The following is a 26,472-nucleotide window of genomic DNA, read 5'->3' as shown; positions in this document are numbered from 1 at the left end:
TTGGGTCTTATTCCTCCCCAAAATAGTCTCTGTGACTGTTCTCTCTTGTGTCACAGTACCTGCCATTGTCTTGACCCAGGATATGTAGCTGGAAGATTTCCTGTGTCCTGGCCGGCCCACAACAAGGATGCTTCACCTGTGTTGACATCTGTTAGCACCTCATGTACCAGGCCAAGGATGCTATCTTCTGGCACACTTCCTTATGTGTAGGGAAGGTAGAAGGAAAGGTCCTTGTCTATACTTGTAAAATACTTTGTTTTATAAAAACACATTAACATATTAGAGTTAGTTATGATGCCACGCACCATTAATACTAGCAGTAACATTTGGGAGGCAAAGGCAGGCAGGTCTCTGTGAGTTTGCATCCAGCCTGGTCTACAGAGCAAGTTTCAGGCCAGCCAGAGATACATAGTGAGACCTTGTGTCAAAGAAAAAAAAATAAAGCAATCAAAATGCCTATCAGAGAAATAAGATAGATAACAGTGCCAATAATAAACAGAGGTAGGTGTATATCAGATAGATAGACAGGAAGACAGACAGGCAGGCAGACAGACAGACAGAGATAGACAGATGTTAGGTAGATAAGTGACATATAGGTAGATGAGGGGCTTGACTTTTTTGGTCATAGAACTCTGACTTAAAAAAAGTAACATATTGTACTAGCAAAGCATTTTAAAGTAACTGTAACAATATTAAGTGAATGACTCAATTAATCCAGGATTCCACTTAGTTACTCCTCACTGTTCAAATCTTAACCATTGAAGAATATCCAGCTACATATATAGTATTTTCATATTTTTGAGGTATGAATACTAGGACATCTCCATATGTGTGCCTTCCTTTAAGGACTTTAATGACCAGAGTATCAATGAATGACATGGAAAAAAGACAGAAGAATGGGTGGGTGTTCTCAAAAAAGGGCACTAGGCAATGTGAAGGACATACGCTTCAGGTAACAGCTCCAAAGCAGATGTCAACGTAATTGGAAGTACCACTGTGAGTTAGACACGAAATATAGTATAGAGGAGGTTCTGGAGACAGGAGAGCCTCAGAGAGGGCATGTACAGACCACTCTGGCTGGGAGTGGATGGACTGGCACAAACTCATTTCTTCAGCAGTCACTGTTGTCTCTGTTTCTCCCTAGGGCTTCTGGGGCAGCGGTTGAGAAGACCTTAGCAAGGAGCACCACACAGTAGTTGCTGAAACATCTCACTCCAGGAAATGAAACAGTAACATGGCAGTACCTGTTTGAGAGGATTAAAATCCATAAGACTCCATTTAGCAAGGAACAATGTCCAAGAAAGGGCGAAATAAGGGCGAGAAGCCCGAGGCACTCATCGTCGCCCTCCAAGCTGCCAACGAAGACCTCAGGACCAAGCTGACAGACATTCAGATAGAACTGCATCAAGAGAAGTCCAAGGTGAGTAGGGGCTACCTGGGGTCATGACTCCAGGCAGCTCTGGCTGTCTTCATGTGCAGTAAACTCAGCAACTCCTTTGAATCCTGGCCTTTGATTCCTGCACCCAGAGACAACCATATCAATGTAAAATTGCATCATTTAGATAACTGTTACTACAAAAACATTCTTGATCACAAAGTAGCAAATGTCTTATTTCATTGTTTCGGCATCCTTTTCTAATTACTGTAAAAATTTAATTTTACCCCAACCTATTTTACCCCATTTCAATGAAAATAATAAATGAGATCAGAATCAGTTGGAGGCTATTTCTTCCTATGTCAGCTAAGTTTGGCCTTTATTAGTAAACTCCAATATAAAGTTTATGAAGAAAATGTCTATATCTCCATGAAACAAAGAGAAACATGTTCTCACATTTAAAAGGCATTCATTTGTGAGTCAGAAACATGTTCTCACATTTAAAAGGCATTCATTTGTGAATCAGAAACATGTTCTCGCATTTAAAAGGCATTCATCTGTGAATCAGAAATTTTAGGCATTTTTTTTTCTTCTTCTTCTTAGAAACAGACTTGGGTGTCTTAGTTTCTCTAGCTGTAATTTCGATGACTGATTCTGTTCCTGCACATCCATCTCTCACACATCGCTCTGCAAGAGAATAACATGGGAAAGCCCAGGAGAAATGGAAGTTCCTGAACCCACAAGTCAAAGATTTTGGTTACACATGTGATGTAAGGAAACAGCCTAGGCGAGTCCAGTGAGAGGGACTCAGTCTTGAGGATTAGTTTTTCACTGTATGATCTTTCCCAGGTCTTGCCACCCACCAGTGTCCAGTTCATTCAGTTTCCTTTTCCCTGGGGCAAAGTAACATCTGAAGGGAGGCAGGCTCCTTTTAGTAAAGACAGCATGACAAATGATGGTTACAAGAATTCTTAGAAGAGGGAAAAAAAAAACAAAACCCACAAGATTCCGAAAGAGATCCCACCAGTGCCAGTATTCCACACATCGAAGCTTTTCAAAATGGACAGCTCTTGAATTTAATGAAACGGCCTGTCTTCCAGTGCCAGGGATAACATCCACAATGGTGCACATGTGTCATCCCGTCTTCCTCTGACAAGGCAGGAGGGCTCTTAATCAAGAACGCAGCCTTCTCATCCCCTATCCGTGGTACCCCTGCCTTCCTCCCTTTCCCTCACAGTTAGTTACAACCTCAACACAGGAGTCAGAGCAAAGCCTCTCTGCACGTCAACAGCAAAGGGACGGTGGAGGGCAAACGAATCATAAAGCAATTGCATTATAGATAAATACAATTGTGTTTTCAAAGGAGCAGGCTCTAGGGGAGAAAATGATCAAAGCCAAGGTATGAATTTACACTCTCGGTTTAACCCTGAGGCTCTTATGATAAAAATGACAGTTCAGCTACTTGGAGGGAATGGAGTAAAGCCTGAAAACCTTTGGGGCGATGGGCCATTACTCACTTTCCCAGCAAATCACGTCATGCTATTGGCATTTACAGAATGCCCAGTGTGCAGAGAGCAGAGTCCATCGTGAATGCTTTGGTTGGTGTTATAAATAGCTAGCTACAACTTGCACCAGTGTACACTATCCATCACACACTCTCACATGCACACTTCATCTTGTCACAGTCCCAGCTCTTCCACTCAGCACCTGACTCACCCTGAGCAGGTCTTGGAGTCCAACTTTGCTTTCTTTCCCTCATCTGTCAAGTGGGACTGCAGAGACGCCTGCTTCTGGTGAGTGTGAGAGAGAGTGAAGGCAGGCGGGAGGAGGTAGTTGGTGTCAAACGTGGAAAGTGTGCTGTGCCATTATCTCTTCTGACCCTCAGTTCCCACCTCTCAGGCAGGCATTGTTGCTATTTCCGTTTCTATGGAGAAAGTACCTACCTGGTGTGCAGGTGGTGCTCAAAACTACTTACTAAATGAACCAGCCTGACTCTTTTTAAACGCTCTCCTGACATCTCTGTGTTAACATTACTATTATAGTATTTGGATAGGAAAGCTCAGGCCTGAGTGAAAAAAGGCCTGTCTTTTCTCTGAATCAGCACTCAGAGGCCACTAAGTACATGGATATTTTCCTGTCTTTGGATACCATGAGGCCACAATCCCGCGCTCACTGTGGATTGCTATGGGATAAGAAATTCACCCACTCACTGGCTTCTCCAGGGAATATGCCTCCCCTCAGAGCTGGAATACTGTTTTAATGAGCAGTATGGGCCAGGTGACAGACAGAAGGGAAGAAGGGATGGGAGCAGAGAACAGGGTTCTGAGCTACAGGCTGCAGCCATCCACCCTAAGGTGCAGGGCCTAGGAAGCAGTGGCTGCAAATAGAAGCGACCACTGGAAGCAGCCCCACAGGCTGCTAAGCAGCTGACACCGGGCCTCCTGGTCTTCATAGCATATCTGGGACAAAGGCAGCCTGTGGTTAGCATTCTGCCTCCACTGGGGGAAGAACATGAGCTTCAACAAGCTTAACTCACTTGTTCTCTGGTGGCAGCAAGTGCGGGGGGGGGGGGGGGGGGAGTGTTCCAAAATGTCAATTTCCTTCTAGGAAATAGAAGAGACCAGGAGAGCGCTTGAACACCTAACCTCTGCCCACCCCTTAAAAAAAAGCACCCAACTTCTCTGTCTTCAGGTCTCAGAACCTCTGGTTGGAGGCTCAAATTTGGAGCGTGGTATTCTTTCCTTTCTGCACCTTTGCTTCTGTTTTCAAGAAGCATAACCGTCTGAAAGAAGATTCTAGAGAAGAGGGAAGGGAGGAGGAAGGGTGGGCAGAGGGGTGGGGGGGGAAGGAAGGAGAAGGGGAGAGGGCATGGGAGGGAAGGGGGATGGGGAAGGGAGAGAAAGGATCGCTCTCCGAGGTATTAAAAGGTTTCCCATAATAGAAGCCTGCTTGCTGCTGTCTCCCCTCTCAGCCCTTGTGTCTGGAAGTTCCTAGGCTCCAGTGACAATCCCTGCTGGTTGACTGTGAATTTACTCTCCAGGAACACACAAAGCAGATAATCCAAGCCACAGCTTCTGATAGCTTGACCTGTCTAGATAACCCCACAGCCCTTTCCTCACCCTTAACTCTGCTGCGATTTTTAATCCCTGCCTTCTAAGAGTACATTAAAACTCCAGTCACCGCCAAGTGTATCTTGGCAGAGTTTGTGCGGGCATTTCAGAAGGCCAGACTAGAATTGCCGACAGAAAACACAGCGTGAGCTCTACATAAACGGGTCCTGCTGCCTCTCCCTTGTGCCCCACTAAGACCTCTAAAACCGGGATTAGTTTTTCTTAGTGATCTCTTTCTTGCATAGAATCTCAAGGGCAGGAAGGATTTGAAAGTTCATCTTCATAGCCTTGTTCAGTGTCCCAAGTCCTTGCCGTCCCACCCCCTCCCCTACCCCTTATGGCTATGCGCATTCCCGATGTCTTCCAAATCAAGACCCTATGCCACCAACACCAGGGAACTCAGGGCACCCAAGGAAACCCAGGTTTCCCTTTGGACATTTCTTTCTATTTGGGCAACAGTTGCTACAGTCTTAATGTGGTACAGCAATGTTAGTCACACATTATGGGCATTTGCATTTTTGTTGGTGGTGGCGGCTTGATATAATGCTGTATAATACATTACCATGTGCAACAATATTTTCAAAAAGAACATGGTAGTATCTACTGTCTCTTAGTCACTCGCTTTTGATACCTTGAGTCATCTTCACCACAGCCAGATGAGAAAGAGAGCATCATCCCAATACGCCAACGGGAAGGAACGAAGACTGACAGAGGTGGAGGACTTTGCCCAAAGTTTGAGACGAGTCAGGCCAAGGCTGTAGGCCAGACTTGGCTCTTGGCCACACTGGTCTAATTTACTTGTTCATGTAGAGGGTGTTCCTTACTTTCTCCCCGGAAACTGTGGGGAAACAAATACCACAGGGCCGGCCTGGTGGCTAGATGTACTAATATGTACAATGCCTATTTAGAAAGGTGTCAATTAGTAAAACACATAGGAACACAGCACACCCATGGCTGAGCTTGCTATCACTGCAAAACATTCTCACTGTTCAAAATGATTTTCGTTTACTAAATACTCTTCTCCACTTCGAAATATTATCGTGTGTTCGTATTTACACTTCTACTCAGCAGTAGCTCTTCTGTGTCATCATACATCTCAAGATTTATATTAGGGTATTTAAACCTTCTGCCTTAATGCCTAAATCTGTACAAATGAGTTCAGAAAGAGACTTGGCCACACAACTGCTATGGCCTCTCACATCCATCCGTCCCCCAAATCACATCCTTTGGCTCTTCCTCAAAGTGAAGCACTTTCCCAGAGGAGTTTAAAGGGAAAACGAATCATGTCAAGAAATCCTGCAAATAACGGCAGTTTCCATGGCAACTGAAACAAATGTGAACCGTTTCTTTGTTTTGTGAATTCTCCCGAGTGACTGGCACCATGACCAGCTTCTGTTTATGTCAGTTTCCTCTTTGGGTTGGAATATGTCCTCCACACAGCTGTATTTTCGTGGTCTAACTTTTTTTCTTCTTTTAATCTGCCTTCCTGCGGACACACATGAGAGATTACTATTTATAATCTGAGAGAAACAGCACAATCACAGACAGAATCACAAGGAGATGCTACGTTAAGTACCTCCAGAGAATTTAACATAAGTCATTTAGGGTGGAGTGTCTCCTGTCATTTCTAATATTGCTTTATACACCACAATGCTTTACAGTTCAAGTTATTTTCCCATGCATTTTAAACTGAGTCCTGGAAATACCTGTCTATCACAGGCATTTTTGAACACTTTTCTTAGATAGTGAAACAGAAATGGAAACCCACAACACTTTACCCACTGTCCATTTTCATTACAGTTTGTCACTGTCCTATGGAGTGCCGCTTGCCTTGTACTTTTTGACCCAGTACCCTTGTGGTCATGATGCTCTTCCTAATGCTACTACAAACACTTACTGTTGAGACTGAGTAGAACCAAGTTCCCATCACTCAACTTAAAGGCATATTTCTAATGTCTTAGGAAACTACACAGTTTTTAAATTAGAAAAAAAAAAGCCCTTCCTCTAAAAATAAATACATTATCTAGGATAGAAATCAACAAACCTTCCTACAAAGTGGAAGACACTAAATATTTTAGGGTTGTGGGCCAGGCAGTCTCTGAAAATACTCAATCACTGTATCATGAAAACAGCCCTAAGTGATGTGTGAATGGATGGGCATGGCTGTATTCCAGTAGATCTTTAGCCACAAAGACAGAGACAGTTTGGCTTATGGGCTCTAGTTTCCTCATCTCATTCCTGGAAGATATCATCTTCTGTTTAGTCTGGAAAGATGAGAATAAGATCTAGACTGTCCAGAACAGAGAGGCAGCCAGATGGTGGTGGTGCATGCCTCGAATCGCATTGCTTGGGAGGCAAAGGCAGGCAGATCTCTGTGAGTTTGAGACCAACCTGGTCTACAGATTGAGTTCTAGCACAGCCAGAGCTAATAACAAACAAAACAAACAAATGAAAAGCACACAGAAACTTAGTCTCGAAAATAACCTAGAAAAGGGGGGGGGGGGGGCGAGGGAGGCATTCAGAACAGAAGTAGGTATTCTTAGCTGTTAGAGATTCTGTGTTTTACAAGGGATGAGTGGATGCATCGTTACCCAGGTAACTCCCTAAGCCTATGTTCTCTAAACTGTATGACAGCGCTTATTATTCATGACTCTGCCTATGGGGCTAGCTAGGAAACAATGGCATATGGCCTTTAATTGCACCTGTGCCTTCTTGCTCCTTATTGTGCTGTGCCAGCAATCAGTGGATATACAGTGGTAGTCTCTTAGGAGTTTCCACCCGTGGGGCAGGATAAGAGGAGGTGGGAATGAGAGAGAATCATGCACAAAACCTGTAACATAAAGAAAAATGTATTAAGGACCAACAAAGTGCACAGAGAAGACAGTAGTTATGAGCTTAATCCTAAGCAGTCAGGTCACATGACAGGAAAGGATGCTATGTAGCTGGGCCAGGAGGAATGTGAGAATCCCAAAGAGACAAAGGAGGAGCCATCAGGGAGAAGAAACTGTAAGCAGACAGGTACAACTTTATACCGTGTGCAGAAGATAGCATATTCCCTTTTATCTGGAGCAGGGGCAGATGAGGAGAAGGAGGAAGGAAGTCCTCCAGCCCAGGCTGCACAGGGGCTTGATTAGCAAGGCTGAAGTGTGAGGATTCTGTCTTCAGTGTGGAGGAGCTGCTATAGCTTAGGAGCACCTACAGCAGTACTTCCGGGACCGGGGTTTCCTAAGAGGACATCACTAGCAGTGTGAAGGAAGTCAAGTGCGCCAAATGAACCCCAAGGAACTTTGGAGCAACACTGGAAAAAGAAATAGAGTGTGTACTACAAATGTGTGCCAGATATGTGATCATTAATACATTCCTTATGGCTGAAAATTTAAAAAGCGAAAGGGATCAATTACTTTCCCTAATAGAGTCTGTTTAATATAATTCATACAAAATAGTATCATTTCAACACATAGATATTATAAAAGGACTAACAAGAAACTCGGTCTTGTGATAAATTTTCAAAATCTAGAGTGTATTTTGCAAATCGCAAGCTTGCAGCATTACAAGTGTTTAGTGTAGCCAGTGGTCACTGTGCTGGACAGTAAGCTGAGGAGGGATCAGAAGACAGTCATTTGAACACACCTCAGTGCTGCTCTACCAAGTCCTCTTGGGTTCTCCACCCTTATAGGATAACTGTCGTGAGATTAATTGCTGTATGTTAAAAAAATATATATGTTCTCCAAACATTACTTCACTTAGAAAATACTGCTATAGCCGAAGAGAGGTAAGTGACTGAGGTAAGTGAAAATCCCAGGCAGTCTATATTGTAATTACAATGATTTTAAAAGGAACTTTGACTCTTCAAACACTTTTAGGTTGAAAAGCTCTCGAATTTTGGGAGAGGGGAAACCACCATCAGGATATATTGTAGCGGGGGGGGGGGACGGGGGGGAGAGGCTATTTTCAATAAACATTAAAAATATATATTATTATTAAAGCTTTCCAACTAGAGAAATGGCAGAGACTCTCTGTCACTCAACTAGGTAATACCCCTGGGACTCCCAAATTGTCTTCACTATTTCAAACTCGTGTGTGTGTGTGTGTGTGTGTGTGTGTGTGTGTGTGTGTGTCCACCAAAGCAAAGAAATGGAGAAGACATACACAGGTAACAGAACTGAGTGGGGGAGGGAATAGCACAGGATCACAAAGGGACCTTTTCATGCTACTGAGGTGGCCCGCTGCCACATCATAGTGACCTGTTAAATCAGAGATTTAAAGAGCACAAACCGGCAAGAAGATCTAATACTGTCACTGTAACAAATGTAATGCAACAAAACTCAGAAGATGATTTTCAGCAGAATTCTTGAAAGGTGGGAAGATCAGAAGAAATTCTTGGAGTGTTTGGCTTGGGTGGCACTAAGGTCAGGGGATAGGAGTGAGACTAGAGAAAGATACAAAGAGACCTCCTGCAGCATGCAGAATTAGAAACCCCTAAAGCCTTGTAATTAGAGCAGAACTTAACAGACTATAGGCTTTGGGGGTGCTATCTAATTGGCTGCCTCGTGTGCACGTATGTGGATATATACAAGTTGGGGAGCGGAACATAGTTATTATACAAAGAAAGATAAAGTCATTGCTATTATAACTATCTTCATTTTTCCCTTCTCCATTACCAGCAGGCGGTTCTCCACCTGCATGCCCCTTCCTATATGATAACGAGGGGCATTATATAATAACACTTTAGTCACCTATTTATTTACCTTATTGCAGTATATATAGCAAGTATATATAGCAAACTTTCAGCTATCCAGAGATGTCCACATGTATGGATTTGGGTGGAGCCAGAGTTGTGCAGCTGGTAGTTATAGACTCTTCTCTGCCAATGGAAGAACTACCCCACTACCCCAGCAAAGCTTCACAGTTGGATTGGGTAAACCAGTCCCTTGCGGAGTTGTTAAAAGGCACATTCTGATGTATGGGTTTGGTGGGGAACCCGGGATTCTGCAGTTCTAACAAGCTTCTCGGTGTCTCTGGAGCTGCTAATCTGTGGACCACAGTGCTGATTAAGAAGACCCCAGAATATCAAGTATCTGTCTGAACACACTAAGATAAATATCTTAGAGGTTTCCGCCTTTTACACAACATAGCAGCCTCTTCTTAAGGCCTGTGCTTTCTTTTCCTCTGAGCATATAGTAGCTTAGACTTTTTTTTTTTTTTTTTTTTTTTTTTTTTTTTTTTTTTTTAATAAATAAGGTATTAAGAGATCACAGCGGCCTAAGCTGCAAGATCCTGCCTGGGAGCACGAGTTCTCTTTGAGGCTCATGCTTTTTTTTTCATCCTTTCACCTCTCTGCCTCCAGGTATCAAAGCTTGAAAGAGAGAAGACGCAAGAAGCAAAGAGGATTCGTGAGTTGGAGCAGCGCAAACACACCGTCCTGGTGACGGAGCTCAAAGCCAAGCTCCATGAGGAGAAGATGAAGGAGCTGCAGGCCGTGAGGGAGAATCTCATCAAGCAGCATGAGCAGGAAATGTCAAGGACAGTGAAGGTGCGGGATGGGGAGATCCAGAGACTCAAGTCTGCTCTGTGCGCTCTCCGGGATGGTAGCAGCGATAAAGTAAGGACAGCACTCACCATTGAGGCCCGGGAGGAGGCCCGGAAACAGTTCGATGCAGAGCGCCTGAAGCTCTTGCAGGAAATTACAGACCTGAAAACTGCCAAGAAGCAGGTGGATGAGGCTCTGAGCAATATGATCCAGGCGGATAAAATCAAGGCTGGGGACCTTAGGAGTGAGCACCAGTCCCACCAGGAAGCCATCTCGAAGATCAAGTGGGAGTCAGAACGGGACATTCGGAGGCTGGTCAGTAATAATGAGAGCAGGGCAGAAACCGGTCTCTGCCAGAGCTCCCTGTGATTTGCTTTGCTGGGTGTTCGCTTGTCAGTTACTGCTATAAAGAAACACCCTCGCTTTTGCGGGCTGCGCTGTCCAAAACGCAAGGTAGATTGATAGGTAGTTTGGTCGGAATTGTAGAATGTAAGAGGTTTTCCAGTCCTCATTTTCACAGTAAGTGCATTCTCCGGGGCGCACAGGTGTTCATGCACCGACCTGTATTTTTGGTTAGTCCATGAAAAGATTGTAAATTACAAGCCATTCCAACCTTAGCTTGTTTTTGTGGGCTTCCCAGTTGTAAAAACTCCACTGGGTATTTTACAGGACAAAGAGGTGTTTCCACAATTTGTCTGAAAATGGCCTCTGTTGAAAACATCCTGAGTGATTCATCAATGCAAACATGGAACTATAAAATTCCTGGTCATTTTAAAAATGGGTTCCTTTCCTCAGAATAATCAAGGAATATTTGTTATGAGCCATTCTGTTTTTTAATTGGGTGTCATTCACAAATAGCTTCCTTGCTCTTTACAATTTTCTTTAGTTCAATCCACACAGAACTGGCTTTTGTTTTGTTTGGTTTGGTTTGGTTTTTGGTTTTTAACATGAAAAACCAACAGCCATACAGATATCTCATAATGCTAAAATGAATAAATTAATGCATGTTCTAAGAGCTATAACATCCTATGACCTTAGAAGGAAAATTTATACTCATCTAGGTCCAAAAGTTGAGGATTAGCTTAAACCTTTTAGAATGTATTTAACACTATGTTTCTCTAAGTCAGTGGTTCTCAACCTTCCCAAGGCTTCAGCCCTTTAATACAGTTCCTCATGTTATGGTGAACCCCAATCATAAAATCATCTCATTGCTATTTTATAACTGTAATGAATCATAATGTAAATATCTGATATGCAACCCCTGTGAAAGGGTTGCTCAGCCCCACCCCCCAAAGGTGTCGTGACCCACAGGTTGAGAACCACCTCTCCAAGCACGGTGCTATTCAGGAAAACCATGCTTTCCCTCTTGGGTGTACCAATCCTCAATAACTGTTTCCTAGGAATTCCACTTTGGTGCTTTGGATGGTGTCTCTAGGATTTCCACTTTGAGCAAAATGTGCTTCCCCTAGACCATTTTACAAGTTAAGCCCGCGTCATTTCCTTAGTAACGTGGTATGCTGTGCCTGTAAAATGCTGCCTCTGCCATGCTTCCTGAGGAATTTACTGCAGTTCATTCTGCTGTGCTGTTTGACAATGGAGGCCAAAGGCAGTGCAGAAACAGTGGTCTCTGCCCTGCTCTTGGTTTCTGAAATGACCATGGCTGATGAAGAAGGATTCAAGACTGTGAACTGTGGAGCAATCAGGTAGGTGAGTTAATAGAAAGCCTTGAATTAAATATTGTTGCTTGCCTTTCAGTGTGAAATCTACAAATTAGTCCTAAGTTCTCCCAGTACTTCTTTCCAAGAACACTGCTGACCTAGGCACGAGATTCTCCCAAACAACCACCTAAAATCTAAACCATCCAAAGAGTGCCTCAAACACTGGGTGCAGACAGACTAAGATGGGGGAGTGTTTCTCTAATGTATGTGTCCCTGTCTTCACTTTCTCAGTTTCCTTTCCTACCCCTCCCCTCATGCTCCTATGTACTTTTGGACCTGGAGGGAAAGAAATGAGATCTGCTCTTTCTAGAAAATGTTACCAAAGAATTCTGCAACATATTCCTTCTCATCCATGAACCGGAGCACTGGTTAATTTTGCAACATTCTGAGAATCAGATTATGTGTTCACAACCACTGTATAATAGAGCCCCCTCTATTGCTAGATATTCTACAGGGACCCACTTTGGAAAATTCTGAGAAGAAGTGAATAATCTTGGAGCCAGTATAACACAGTGCTTGATAAATGGGCTCAGGGCTCAGAAGACAAAGTTAAAATATCAAGATTTCATCACTCACAAGGCAGGGAACAATGACCAAATACTTAACCTCATCTGGTACATGGTGATCATGGAACCTACTAAACAGGACATTATTAGAAAGTGAGATAACTTGCATAACTATAGTGCTTCCAATACTATAAAAGATGAGTAGATTTCATGTGTAATACTAGAGAGGGTAAGGATGACTCCACTAGGGTGTTAATGAGCTGATAGTCTAGCATCTGCTGTTAACTAGAAGGCATCACAAGCAATCAGGAACGTGCAGTTTACGAGCTACATTAAGCTGCAGTGAACACTGTGCATATCAACTCTGACAAATGAATGAGCACTCAGCTTAACACAACTCAGCCTTCTTGAAGGAGTAAGGAAATGCAGCAGATAGTCTCTCCCAAATCAACAAGACACTGTTTCAATCCTCGTCAGTTATCAGGTGATGTTACAGGACATTGCAGACTTCAGTCCAGTGGTCTTCTGATGTTGACCTAAAATTTAGTCATGTAACCTAGAATTAATAGGCAGGCATTTGTGTGTGGGAAATAAGGGACTTTGCAAGCAGATGATTTTATGCTCTCTAACTCAACTAAAAAGCACAGCATAGAAGCACACTAAGTGAGTTATTAAATATGAGAAAGGAGAAAGTGCTAAATGTCTTTCCATTTTAAGTAATCACATAGAATATATTGAAATGGGACAAAAGGTTCCACCCAGTGTCTATAATCTCTTGAAAAATTGTTACAGACATTCATTTCATTTATCAGATATTCCTCATCTAAGGACAGCAAACTGGTTCCAGTCCAGTGGAACTTTAATCCACTGGTACCTGATACCTGTGCCTTAAGTTGAAAATTAACATATTTGAGGCCACATCAAAGCTCAGCACAAATGAGTGCTGAAATCAGTAACTGTATGCCACAGATATACAAAGAAACATTTTGACTGACATTAACACGCATTTTTAATCCCTCTTCTAGTCCCAGTGATGTTTTTCTGACAGTAATGGTAGAATGGTGGCTAAGGCTGGCTGCCTTGGAGTGTGGGAAGGAAGGGAAAGGCCACACAGCAGGAATGGCTGGAAGAACCCCTCCAGATGCCATCAGAATTGACGTTCCTGGAAAATCAGAAGACCAGGACTGGGAAGCCTGCGGTTCCTCCAGTTGCAAATGACTGGCTGATAGTATCAATTAGTATTAGGTTCAAGACCAAATGCTCGCTCCCCGAAAAAGACAGTAGTAATTTATTTGTCCCAAGTAACATCATAATGGAATATTCCGGATTTATCTTTATTAGAGCTACTGGTACATTTTAAATTTTGTCTTTCCTAGCCAACTCAGATCATTTCAAATACTATATGGAAGGACAACACCATACAGGAGATATCAGAGAGAAAGAAACACACACACACACACACACACACACACACACACACACACACAGAGAGAGAGAGAGAGAGAGAGAGAGAGAGAGAGAGAGAGAGAAAGCTCCTTTTATTACTCAGTGTTTGCTTCATGTTATTCATGAGTTCCAGTACACATGCCAGATTCCTGAAGACTGTTTTTCCTGAATCATCACAAGAAGAGGTGGACTTCCCATAGTGAAAATGGGATTTATTTATAGCATATTTAAATTAATTGTCCTGGGTCTCATTTAATTCAGATGGATGAAATCAAAGCCAAGGACAGGATCATCTTTTCCCTGGAAAAGGAACTGGAGACCCAGACAGGCTATGTACAGAAACTCCAGCTGCAGAAGGAGGCTTTGGATGAGCAGCTCTTCCTGGTCAAGGAGGCCGAGTGTAACATGAGCAGCCCGAAGAGAGAGATTCCAGGAAGGGCGGGAGATGGCTCTGAACACTGCAGCAGCCCGGTGAGTTCATTCGAGTTGAGGTTTAACAACTCCGGAGTGATCTTTTATTTAGCTCTCAAGTTCTGCTTTTCACGTAAGCTATTTTCCTATTTATAAGTACAAAGAAATCAATTCTCCCTCCTACTATAAAACCAGCGTGTATCTTGGGAACAGGCTTCTCTAGACTTGCAGACAACAAAGTAGGCTGTGCTTCATCAGCAGGTCACGTGAGAGCTGTAGGTGTCTTTGAATCTTTCACAGAATTTTTCTAGCCCAGTGATATCTATCAAAACTTGAGTCTATTATAAGAATCACAAGTTAAGTGAAAATATTTGCCTGTTGCCAAAATTGGTAATTTCCCTATGTGTGAACAATGGGATTAGAAATTGACAAAGACAGTTATCTTCTACAGAGGTTGGAGTGTGTGCCTATAAGACTGAATCATCTATAGCCATAGCACGAAAGCTTCCAGTCTGAATGAACTTGCCACTTACTTCACTGGAGTATCATCATCTCATATGAGAAATTATTTTCAGAGGTACAATGACAGACATAAGCTTGCATGTAGTGGGCTATCAAATGATTTATCTGCAAAAAAAAAGATGCAAATGTATCATTTAGGAACAAAAAAAATTAGTTCCAAAGTATGATGTAGAACAAAGTAATGAATTGGTTTACAGGACTCACACACACACACACACACACACACACACACACACACACACACACACACACCGTAGGCAGTGGGAAATATATACTGATCTAAGATGCAGCACATGGAAATTTTAGTTCTTCTGTTAATAACTATATGTGATTTAGCATAATCACCCCCAGATAGACTTTAGAGTTAGACACCTTGGTTCAAGTTCATTAGCTGAGTGGCCTTATGCAAACCGCTTCCCTGTTCAGTATCCTTATCCATAAGATGAAGGGCGTGTTGGTTTCTTCGAGGCTGATCTATGCACTAGAAGACATGATACGGAGAACAGAACGTAGAGCCTTGTATTTGGGACAGTTAGCCTTCGTAACTCTGATTACTGCTATCCTCCACAAGACCTGGGTTAACACAGAACCACCCTCAGTTTAACCTATTCAGCTGAATTCTTGAGAATATGATGACTCTGGGGATTCAATACATGTGAAACTGCTCCATCAACAGTGAACCACTAGCAAAATGAAAAACAGTAATAGAATCACAAGCATGTAGTCATAGTGGGCCTATACTACAGAATTAAGCTGTAACTGCTGTGTGTAAGTGAGGTGATTCATACAATTGGTATACTGTACAAAATATTTTATTCTAGATTATATTGTATACCCTGATTTTGCACATGAAGGTAATATGTGTTTCCTCATAGTGACTTTTTTCTTTGGGAGTATAGAAAAATTCACAAAGCCCCATGTCTACTTCCTAATCTGCCTCCTCTTTGGTTAAGTATAATGGCAGACAGTTATCTGTATCATAGCAAGTAATGGGCATGTGTGACAAAAAGATGTTCCCTGAACTTCACACCTCACCTTGATCACAGGGCAAACAGCTCTGTTAAACTGCTTCAACCTTCTGTCACTTTCCATACCGCAAGTCTGGGCTCCCAGGTCTGTCTGCCACATGGAATTCATCTGTGGTTTTAACCAGGCTTAATCTTCAATCCAGCAGTAAATGTTAGGAGTTAGAAAGGTAACTAGTCTTCTCTTAGTAAAAGAGCATCCACCTATCACTTCATGGGTCACATTGGAAGAAAAGAGCCTATTATTTTCATGAATGGTGTTCCAGACTTTGAAAAGTCTTGTTGAAGGGATACTTGTTTTAATTCTCACGTGTAGGATTTGCGAAGAAATCAAAAAAGAATAGCTGAACTGAATGCTACTATAAGAAAGCTAGAAGATAGGAACACCTTGCTTGGAGATGAGCGAAACGAGTTGGTAAGTTGTAACCAAACTCTTTTTTATTGTGTGTTTTGTTAGATGTAGGCTATAAAAGTATGCATTAAGTTGTATAGGTTATCATGAGAGAAAAGTGAGCAAGTAATAATAGTCCATCATGATAAATCCTCACAAAGTGGCTGTCCCACAAAACTACCTTCCATGTGAGTAAGTGGAAAATGACCGAGACCCTCCCTCCAATCCAACACCCACCTAAGGATGGCACCACTCTGATTTCTATATGGGTGTCTATCATAATTAATTTTAAAAACATAATTGCATCTTATGCCTGTGTGCCTGGCTGCTTTGGTTCAGTCAGTGTTGCCCGTGAGGATCTCCCTTGAACTGTCTGTGAAACTGTTCTCTTTCTTTCCTCTATAGCATCCAGTTAACATATTGCAATATATGAAGCCATTCTTAGGGAGAATTTATGGAGCTTCTAAGCACGTTTAAGCTGTTAAGACTGCGGCTGTGAGGTATCTGTGATGAAAAAAGTGCCTGTTGTCTCTGAGCACAGGGATTTGGATCCTGAGATATGGTCAGCTGGTTCCTGAAGTTGCTCTGACACTTTAGGCTCCCAGTGCCAATGCGTGAGGGCCTCGGTGTTTCCACATCTTTACCAACACGCACAGATGATCATGCACTTCAGTCATTTTTGTGGCCATGAGGTGCACTCTTTTTCTGATTTTTGTTTTGATTTGTATCTTTTCTAATGAGGCTGGGGGAGCTGTCAAATATCTGCTGGCTGACGAGCTTCCTTTACAATCTGTCCTCATCATTTTGTTCTTTCTCTGTTCTGCTTTATTTTCTTATTAACATTAAGACATTTTGAAATTAGACATTTAGACACACTGCTCCGTAGTTTATATTGTGATACAGTTGTTTATGAAAAAGTGATTTTAGCCTTTCCCTTAAATTTAGGCCATTGTTTCTCTCTAGACCTTACTCTCAGCACCTATCACAAGTTTTGAGTGTTATAATGTAATTGCTATTTCATTTTATTTTTTAAGTAATATCATGCAACTTCTTCCAGAAAGTGTGGCTCAATTTCTAAACATCTAGAGATTGTTAATTATCTTCTGTTACTGGTTACTCTTTAACATTCATCATACTTTGCACATTTTGTTTCCTTGGGATTATTATGATTTTCTTTAGAACATAGCATAGGGTCAGTGTCTTCATTTGCTTTCAAGTGCTATGAGGAAACAACATGACCGAAAGCAATTTGAGGAGAAAAGGGTTTATTTGTCTTACACGTTCTGATCGCAGTCCATCATAAAGGGAAGTCAAGGTAGGAATTGAAACAGGGACTGTGGAAGAATGGTGCTAACCTGCTTGCTGACCCTGTCTCACTCAGTTTGCTCTCTTAGACACCCCAGGACCATTTATCAGGAGTCAGTACTGCTCACAGTGTGCTGGGCCCTCCCACATGAATCATTAATCAAGAGAACGCCTCACGGGCTTGTCTACAGGCCAATATCCAGGGGACATTTTCTCAATTGAGGTTCCCTCTTCTCAGTTGACCCTAGTTTGTGTTGAGTTGGCAAAAAAACAACCAGTACAGTCACTTTTAGAAACATCTCATATTCTCAGGAAAGAAAGGTGTGCTCTATAATCTTTACTTATAGTTTCATCTAAGTTTGTTGCCTTGTTTTAAGTTTTTTTCTATATACTTTTTTTTGTCTATTTATTATCTCAACAAATTTGTCTATGTCTCTTCTTAGCTCTGTCCAGTTTTCTTTATATATATTTGAAGTTATGTTACATGATAGGTATAAATTAATACTCACTAATGGTTTTGAAATATCAGCCCTTTCATGATTATAAAATACTTTCTTTCCTTGACCTCAGATCAATCTGTTATTAGTTAAACTATAGCAGGACTTCTTAGTGTTTACATGAACCTCTGTTTATTAATATATGTGCATCATATGTGTATAGTTTCAGTCTCTTTCATATATTAAGGCCTGTCTTTCTGAAGAAGCATTCTGTTGGGTGCTTCGGAACTGTCGTGATTGAATGCTGGGCTAAAATTGGACAGTTCTTTCTCCTCATACTTATGTGCATTTTCTATGAATAGTATTCACCAAGCAGACTTAAATATATAAAACACAGGGCATTAACCTTCAGAAGAGATCAAGATTGCAATAATAAACCCAGTGAATAATCTGTCTTTATATGTACTCAAAATCTGATAGTAACATTTCAGACACCAAAACTCAAAAGGTTTTGCACCAGATTATTTATGAAAAGTAAATCCCACACTTTTGTCATTGCTGTGAAATTGTAGTTTTCAAACTGATTAGGATGGGATTGGAGAAGTGCTAAGAATCACAAACAGAGTCTTTTTTTTTTTTTTTTTTTTTTTTGTCAATCATGGTCGCTTTCTCCTCCCTCAGTATCTCTCCAAATCATAGATTGCCATAAGAGGAGTGATGAGTTTTGAAATATTCTGATATCCCTTTTCCTCGTGATAGGAAAAGAATAAGCTAACTATTAGAAATTCAACATGGAAATCCAATCTGTCTAAAAAGCTTGGCCTATAATACATCAACTAAACAGAAATGTTTTGAAAAATGAAAGGAAGGGCTGCTGATGATTACAGAAAACATTCGTACATTTAGCTTCTAAACTAAAGGCAATTTGGGCAATATATGTAGTCATCACAGCAGGCAGGGCATCACTGTCATTAACAAGCCAAGGGCAGGGATGCCGTTCAACATCCTGTGAAATATAGGGCAGGCCCCAAGACAACAGTAACAGAAAAACATAAACTGCCTTACTGAGAGTGAGGAGATTTCAGCAAGACCTTTTATTTTAAGGAGCTAATGCAGTTGGAGAGGATGAGGCTTGGAACCATGAGGTTCAAATGTGCGTCTCTATGTTCCTGAGCCAATGAGTGGTCATTCCTAGTCCAGGGAATGGGTTTGGACATGCATGAGTGAGTGAGGTGATGAAAGTAAGCCGCATCATGTGTCATCATCCAACTGCAACATCTGTGGCACCTCTATTAAGGTAACAGACAGGACAGGATGTGAAGACTGTGTTGAAAAGGCACTAAAGCAGGGCACCATGGCTCATGGCCTTTAATCACAGCCCTGGGGAGGCAGAAATAAGAGGATTCCTGTTTATTCCATGCTAGTTAGTTTTACATAGTAAGTTCTGAGCCTACTAGCACTCCACAGCAAAATCCTATTAAAAAGAAGGAAGGGAGGGAGAAAGGGAGGGAAAGAGAATACCCATTAGAGGAAACTAAAAAAGATGGATTGGTTAAATGGAGGACAGGAATGTAGTGTTAATCCTGGGACACGCTGGGTGGCTGCAGGGGCACTTTCCCTCTTTCACACTTGACCCTTCCTACCCTCCTCGCCTCAAGATACCAAAAATAAATCTTAATTCATTTATTTCCAGTTAAAACGTGTGCGGGAAACCGAAAAACAATGCAAACCTCTCCTGGAAAGGAACAAGTGCCTCGCCAAGAGAAACGATGAACTGATGGTGTCCTTGCAGCGCATGGAGGAGAAACTAAAAGCCGTAACCAAGGAAAATTCAGAAATGGTGTGTATCACAGAGTCCTCCTCCTCAGAAGCTGCAGCCTCCTCCTCTGGGGCCCCGTGACCTACTGGTTTTTCCTGAGGTTGTATCTTATATGCTGGTTAGACTTTCCCTTGAGTAAGCAAGGAAACGTGAAGAAGAAAGCAAGAGAAGGGCCTGCCTCTGAATTGTCTGGGGATTTTAACCTTGTGGAACTGGAGGAAGTCTTCCAGGGATGCACTCACCCTTCAAACACTTGCAAACGGAGAAGCAAAGCCTCAGCATGGTTCCTGAGCCACAGAAATGTGGATCGAGCCCATGCCTGCCTTCTAATTTGATTGATAGTTGGGAAATCAATATCATGGCTAGTATTCTGCGTGGATGACTGATGTGATTGTACATTCCTGAAAAACCTTCCAAGATAAGATAGCTATAGAAATGTCCAAAACGTTGCCAAGGACTTCAATGTAATAAAGCAGATAAAATGTACTTAAGGGTAAAAATTTACCAGTGACTAAAATTGGGAATTTTTAAGGTTTCCACTTGTAATGTCTTCTTCTCCAATTTAGAGAGAGAAAATAACATCTCACCCGCCCTTAAAGAAACTGAAGTCTCTGAATGACCTTGACCAAGCTAATGAAGAACAAGAGACGGAGTTTCTCAAACTGCAGGTCATTGAGCAGCAGAACATCATTGACGAGCTCACAAGGGTAGGTGAACCCACTACAAACTCCTAGATAGTCTCAAGGATGAGTAGCCAACAGACAATGTGTAAGGAAGCACTTAATAATTTTGGATTAACTCCAAATGCCTACATTCGTGTGCTCAGCATGTAACTATATACAAGGAACTCTATCCCAAAATGTTTTATATTATTAAGCTTATTTATACCTTTCAGTTATAACCATTTGCTAACTAGTTTAGAAGCAAAAATATAAGCCACATTAAAGGAATTTTCAGATGCATTGTTATATAATTACGTTATGCATGTAAGGGTAGATCTATATATCTTGTAATTGTTTTCCACTGTCGGGCTTGTAAGGCTCAGCAATTCAATTTGCCTACAAAACCAAGACCATATACTCCTTGTTTTTACCACCTAATCAGTGCATAGCACATAGATACAGTCCATTAGAAAGGCTTTGGGAGTGAAGAGCAGCATCATAGTTCTGTAATAGAGCAGGAATTCCAGTCCACACCTGATTGACAGATACTTTGGTACCTGCTGAGGATCACTGCCACCCCATTCGCATCTGGTTGAAGTCCTGTGACCAGTATGGTGGAAGAAGACCTCTTGAAGCCTGCAGGCTTTTTCCTTCATCTCTCTGCCTTTACTCTGTGAATGGCATCTTCATTTCTTCTTATTTCAAGAATAAGCCAAAGCCTGTAGACTTGAACTAATCATGGGGGCAGGAGGGCTGTTACACAATAGTCTTTAGAGTAGGCGAACTTTGATTCACCGCCATTGGGAGCAAAAGAGTCTACTTCTGTCTGTAATTAATTACTACTCATCCTTTAAAAATTGTCCATTGTTGCTGGGTAGTGGTGCTGCATGCCTTTAATCCCAGCGCTCAGGAGGCAGAGGCAGGCAGAGATATCTCTGTGAGTTCCAGGCCAACCTGGTCTACAAATTGAGTTGCAGGACAGCCAGGGCTCTCCCTCAGAGGAACGCTGTCTTGGAAAAAAAAATTGTCCATTGTTCATATATGCTATAATGTGCACCCCCTAGATTAAGAGCATAATTTAAGTATACAGTGTATAAGTTTTTAAAGTTTCAGCTATATGGAGGATGCATGATTAAAATATTTTGTATATAAGGCAAAAAATAAAGTCTAAATGCCAATGTTTTGAATTATATTCAAACGTAGTGTGAAGCCTTATTCCCACCTTGATGACTCCTAAATCTCATGAAGTCACTGTTCTAGGGATATACCTGGCTTTGAATGCTCTCAAATTAAGCTATAAGTTTACCATTGATCAGGGAGTTCCATATAGCAGCCCATATTTGCAGTAAAAAACACAGAGTACTTAATGACTAAATCCCAAGTTGTCCCAGTATCTATGCTCACAGCATGTGAGTCACGAAGTTGAACACAGTTTGTAGGTATTCACCTAGTTTCTCAGAAAACCACCGCCATCTCTCCCCAAAATAAAACAAGCAAAACTAGGTGACTCCAACAGAGTAGATGCTGTGCTTCCTGTCCCATCCTTACCAGCTGCAGACTAGAAACAAGGTTCCAAAAATAGTCAAGGGACACCTGCCTATGCTATGAAATGACACGATGTAAAAAAATAAAAGTGAATTTTAATTAGAAATAATTTTTTCTCACCACAAACACAAAGTAAATTTGGGCATTGGAAAGCATAGCAACTGCTTTTTGTGGGACTCTGTTTTCAGGCACAAAATGAAGGAACACAGCATATTTCCTGATCAAATGGCAGGGAAATTACAATATACATCCTCTGAAAATACTGGTATATCATATGCAAATGTTACCAAATTGGTAAAATAAAATCATACTTCAAAATAAAAAGACATCCCCTCTCAGGGGAGAACAAATGTCTCTTTCAAAAACAAAACCAGGGGCCACAGAGGTAGCTCAGCAGGTGAGTTCTAGTTCCTGAACCCACTGTTAGAGGCGCTCTGGGATCCAATACCCTCTTCCAGCCTCTGGGCAGAAGAAAGTGACAGCAAAGCTATTGGGAGATGTGCAGCTACTTTCCATCTGAAAAGTCCTCGTCTGTTTTCTAGGATCGAGAAAAACTCATCCGTAGGAGAAAGCACAGGAGAAGCTCGAAGCCAATCAAGGTAAGGAGGAAACTTTTACGGAGCATTTGCCACAAAGAGCCAGGACGGGGAGTCCTGCCAAGGAACCTTCCTGCAAAGATGTGATAAATCAGATGCTCTTGAACTGCCACAAACCATGAGCACTACTTGTTTAAAAAAAAAAAATCTCTTGACGTTTCTCAGTCTGAAAATGGCTGTGCTGTTGTGCCCTAACCGTAAGGTTATGACTTCCTCTAATAGGAAAGCCAGTGGGTTTTAGTGTTAGAAGGTCTTTCTGACAAGTGCGTGGGTTACATTCTAAGAATGTGTAAGAGACATGGTGATCAATATCTTCCATTGAATCTTATAAATTTCTGATATTTGTCCTATAACTGATTAATGAGTTTATTAAATTATTAAATTATCATCATTTGGGAAGTGTTATTGATAATGACATTCAGTCCACCATTGTTTTTATAGCCCCTTACAGTGCACAACATCTCATTGTTTTGATTTCTGGATGACTAGAGTTACGACCCCAAGCCTTTATTGTCAAAGCCCCTTAGGCAAATTTTAAATACTAAACAAAGAAACATGCATCGACTCATCATGACATAGAAGGTACTGTGAACAGATTATGATGGCTGTAGAAGACAGCCAAATATTCATACATTTCCTTTGAGTATGTCAGAAGTGAAAAAAAAACATGGAGAAGAGATGGATGGGCATTGTGCTCCTACCTAGTGTTTATATTTCACCAAAGAACCATTAGAGACCCCGTGACCTCCTTGCTCATCTGTATCTGACATTCTTCACCAGTTTGGGTCATATTATTAGTAAGTTTATACTTTCTCTCCACTTAGAGGCCTGTTTTGGATCCATTCATTGGCTATGATGAGGACTCCATGGATTCAGAAACATCATCTATGGCCTCCTTTAGAACGGACCGGACACCAGCTACTCCCGATGATGACTTAGATGAAGTAAGCTTTTTCTTTCCTCTGGTCCTGTATGACATTGTCACCAAATCTTCCCTCTAAGGGGAAGGAAAAGCACAAAATGATCTTATAACAGTGACCAACCTTGAGATCACGGTCCACTTTGATAACTCTGGGAAGTAAGCATCACGTATGTCATGGCATCTCTCTAGAGACTTCTCAAACCTTCTGTGTGGTTCTATAATTTTATTACTCATCTAAAAATAAAAGTGACTTCCCAAAAATCTTCATCTGTGGAAGGTGTGAAAGGCAGAACAAGCCCAAGAGGCTTCTAGATTCAGTCTAAGGCAGCGTTAAAGTAAACTCCATCTTCTGTGGTCCACCTTCATCAGAATGATCTAGGGCCTTCAGCTACACTAAACACAGCTACTAAGTCAGGGTTAGGGGAGTGAAACCTGTCAGTCCACACTGTTTTTTTATAAGCAGGGATCCATGTAATGCTAGCTGCCCCAAGCCCTTTAAACAGCTAAAGGTGAGCATAAACTTCTGATCCTCCTGCCTCTACCTGCCAAGTTCTGAGATTTCAGGTGACCACAACTCCTCCATATATATGTATAAATCCTCCACATATACATAATATATAACTTCTCTCTCTATATATATATGCATATATATGTATAATATATATATATATATATATATATATATATGTACTTGTATGATGCTGGGGAGTGAATCAGGGCTTAGTGCATGCTAGACAAGCATTTTAACAACTAAATTTCATCCCCAGCTCCTCATTCCACATTTTTTACCAAATTCTCTGGTGATGAATGAATTATGCCCCAAATCTAAGTTCTGAGACTGAGCTTTATGATTTATTAAGGATGAATTATAACCACAAACTAATGATTTATTTATGTATCTGAATGCATGGGAAGAAATAAGAGTAAAGCTTTAAGTATCTGCCTCAAATTTAGATCCAAACTTTGGGTATGACTTCTAAAATTGGGTATTATTTGAGGCCAAATTGGAAGTAATCATTAATGTAAAAATAAATAATTGTTTCTTCCATTAAAACAATGTCTTACATGTTTTTACAACATCTACACTGGACATATTCCAATTCGCATTCTTACTGACAATTCAGAATTTAAAATAAAATAAATTATAACTTCTTTACAAAAGTGGGCAAATGTCACTTTTCACACAGAACACAGGACATGAACATAACATAATTACTTTGGGACTTTTTGCATTTCAACCCCCCAGAGTCTAGCTGCTGAAGAATCTGAGCTACGATTTCGACAATTAACAAAAGAATATCAAGCCCTCCAAAGAGCATATGCCCTCCTGCAGGAGCAGACTGGAGGCATCATAGATGCTGAAAGAGAAGCCAAGGTGAGTCTGGACATGCAAGAGGGCCTGGAATTAGCTGGCAGAAGTTGCATTCCAAATCACCAAGGACATTAAGATGTCAGCAGCACAGAAAGCTGTGCCCTTTCATCATCTGAGGCATTTGAACTGTTTTCTATTTAATTCTAACAAACTGCAGATCTAAACACGTAAGAACCAGTACAGATCAATGCTTTTAAGATAGTTGGGTGTCTGTTTCTTATTTTTGCTGCTTGAAAACTTACATTTTCTAGCTCATATTGGATTTTGATGATCCATTTTTTAAGTTCCTTGCTTAAAAATAGTAATTATTTTATTTTTCAAAAATAATGATTAAGCCACATTCTCTTCTTAATTAACAAGTGCAAAACATTGCATTTACAACTCACTAAGAATTTCACAGATAATGTTTGAATGAACCTTTGTGTCAGATCTCTAAGGCAGATTTTTTTTTTTTTTTTTTTTTTTTTTTTTTTTTGGTTTTCGAGACAGGGTTTCTCTGTGTACTTTTGGTGCCTTTCCTGGAACTCACTTGGTAGCCCAGGCTGGCCTCGAACTCACAAAGATCCGCCTGCCTCTGCCTCCCAAGTGCTGGGATTAAAGGCGTGCGCCACCACCGCCCGGCCAAGGCAGATGTTTTTATAAGAGAATTTAAGACCCAGAAAGATTAATGGACTTGCTCAAGATCACACAGCTAGTATGTGGTAAAACTTGGATTACTGCTCCAATATTGGCTCTACTTTCTTTCTAGAACGTCGTAATTGTTACTCAAAAGCCTTTCTCCAAAAGAAGGAGGGACAGGGGAGAGAAAGAAGGAAGGAAGGAAGGAAGGAAGGAAGGAAGGAAGGAAGGAAGGAAGGAAGGAAGGAAGGGAGGAAGGAAGGGGGGAGGGAGGGAGGGAAGGAGGGAGAGAGGGAGGGAGAGAGGACAGAGGAGAGAAGGAAGGAAGGAAGGAAGGAAGGAAGGAAGGAAGGAAGGAAGGAAGGAAGGAAGGAAGGAAATGATTTATTCATTCATTCAGTCAAAGCTAAATTACTTACCTGGGGTCCTGATTCGAGGACCTGAACCCAGCCCTTAAGCTGCAGAGTCGGAACCACCTAAAGAACCTGCCTTGTGACTTTGGCAAAAGACAAGAAGGAGCATGTCTCTGCTGTGCTGTTGCCCCACTTTTCTTTTTGAAGGGACCACAACATGCTGAGAGGTGCCACAGCAACTACTTGTAGTCATTTAGAAGGTAGATAGGTACTACAAGTCTCTATTTTTAAGTGGTAGTGCGCACGTGCGCTACACACACACACACACACACACACACACACACACACACAAGGGGATAAATGTTAAAGACTAAACTTTGATTTGAACAAACAGGCAAGCCATCATCAGAAAGAGATGTTCTCTTATGCTCACGTATTTTCCTCAATACTATTATATTTGAGGTTTTCACTGTCAGTATTTGCTAACCCTTCATACTGCATAAGATAGTATATAATATGGATTATATATATATGTATATATATATATACATATAAATAAATATCCTATAATGAATAGTAAAATAAAATGTTTTTAATTTAGATTTAGGTACCAGAGCACAAAGTTGGCTCTGAAAGAAACAATGAAACTTGAAGAGGTAAATAAGACTTATTTCCCTCTCAGAAAGGAAGTTCCTTTAAATAGAGAGAGCAGCAGTGAGTTGCCATCAAGGGTTTGGAAAACAAGCGATGACATCCCAGGTCAGAAGTGATGTCTAGGTGGAGTCTGCAGTGTGACAGTCCTTTAAATG

The 26,472-nt window shown here is 41.4% G+C and overlaps 1 protein-coding gene across 2 annotated transcripts in view; it reads left to right on the top strand.

The window, feature by feature from the left end:
- Jakmip2 (janus kinase and microtubule interacting protein 2) overlaps positions 1-26,472 on the top strand; it is a 152,563-nt gene that overhangs the window by 92,507 nt on the left and 33,584 nt on the right. For both annotated transcript variants that reach the window (XM_059245894.1, XM_059245893.1), the window contains exons 2-10: positions 1,145-1,420; positions 9,833-10,330; positions 13,947-14,156; positions 15,960-16,058; positions 19,470-19,616; positions 20,162-20,302; positions 22,345-22,401; positions 23,223-23,342; positions 24,567-24,695. In XM_059245894.1, the coding sequence (XP_059101877.1) occupies positions 1,292-1,420; positions 9,833-10,330; positions 13,947-14,156; positions 15,960-16,058; positions 19,470-19,616; positions 20,162-20,302; positions 22,345-22,401; positions 23,223-23,342; positions 24,567-24,695 (1,530 nt within the window). In that variant the 5' untranslated portion in view covers positions 1,145-1,291. The remainder of the gene's footprint in view (positions 1-1,144; positions 1,421-9,832; positions 10,331-13,946; positions 14,157-15,959; positions 16,059-19,469; positions 19,617-20,161; positions 20,303-22,344; positions 22,402-23,222; positions 23,343-24,566; positions 24,696-26,472) is intronic.

Source organism: Peromyscus eremicus, chromosome 19 (genome assembly GCF_949786415.1).
Source record: "Peromyscus eremicus chromosome 19, PerEre_H2_v1, whole genome shotgun sequence".
Taxonomy (NCBI): domain Eukaryota; kingdom Metazoa; phylum Chordata; class Mammalia; order Rodentia; family Cricetidae; genus Peromyscus; species Peromyscus eremicus.
The sequence above is the reverse complement of the archived record's forward strand: the minus strand, read 5'-3'. Positions and strand labels throughout refer to the sequence as shown.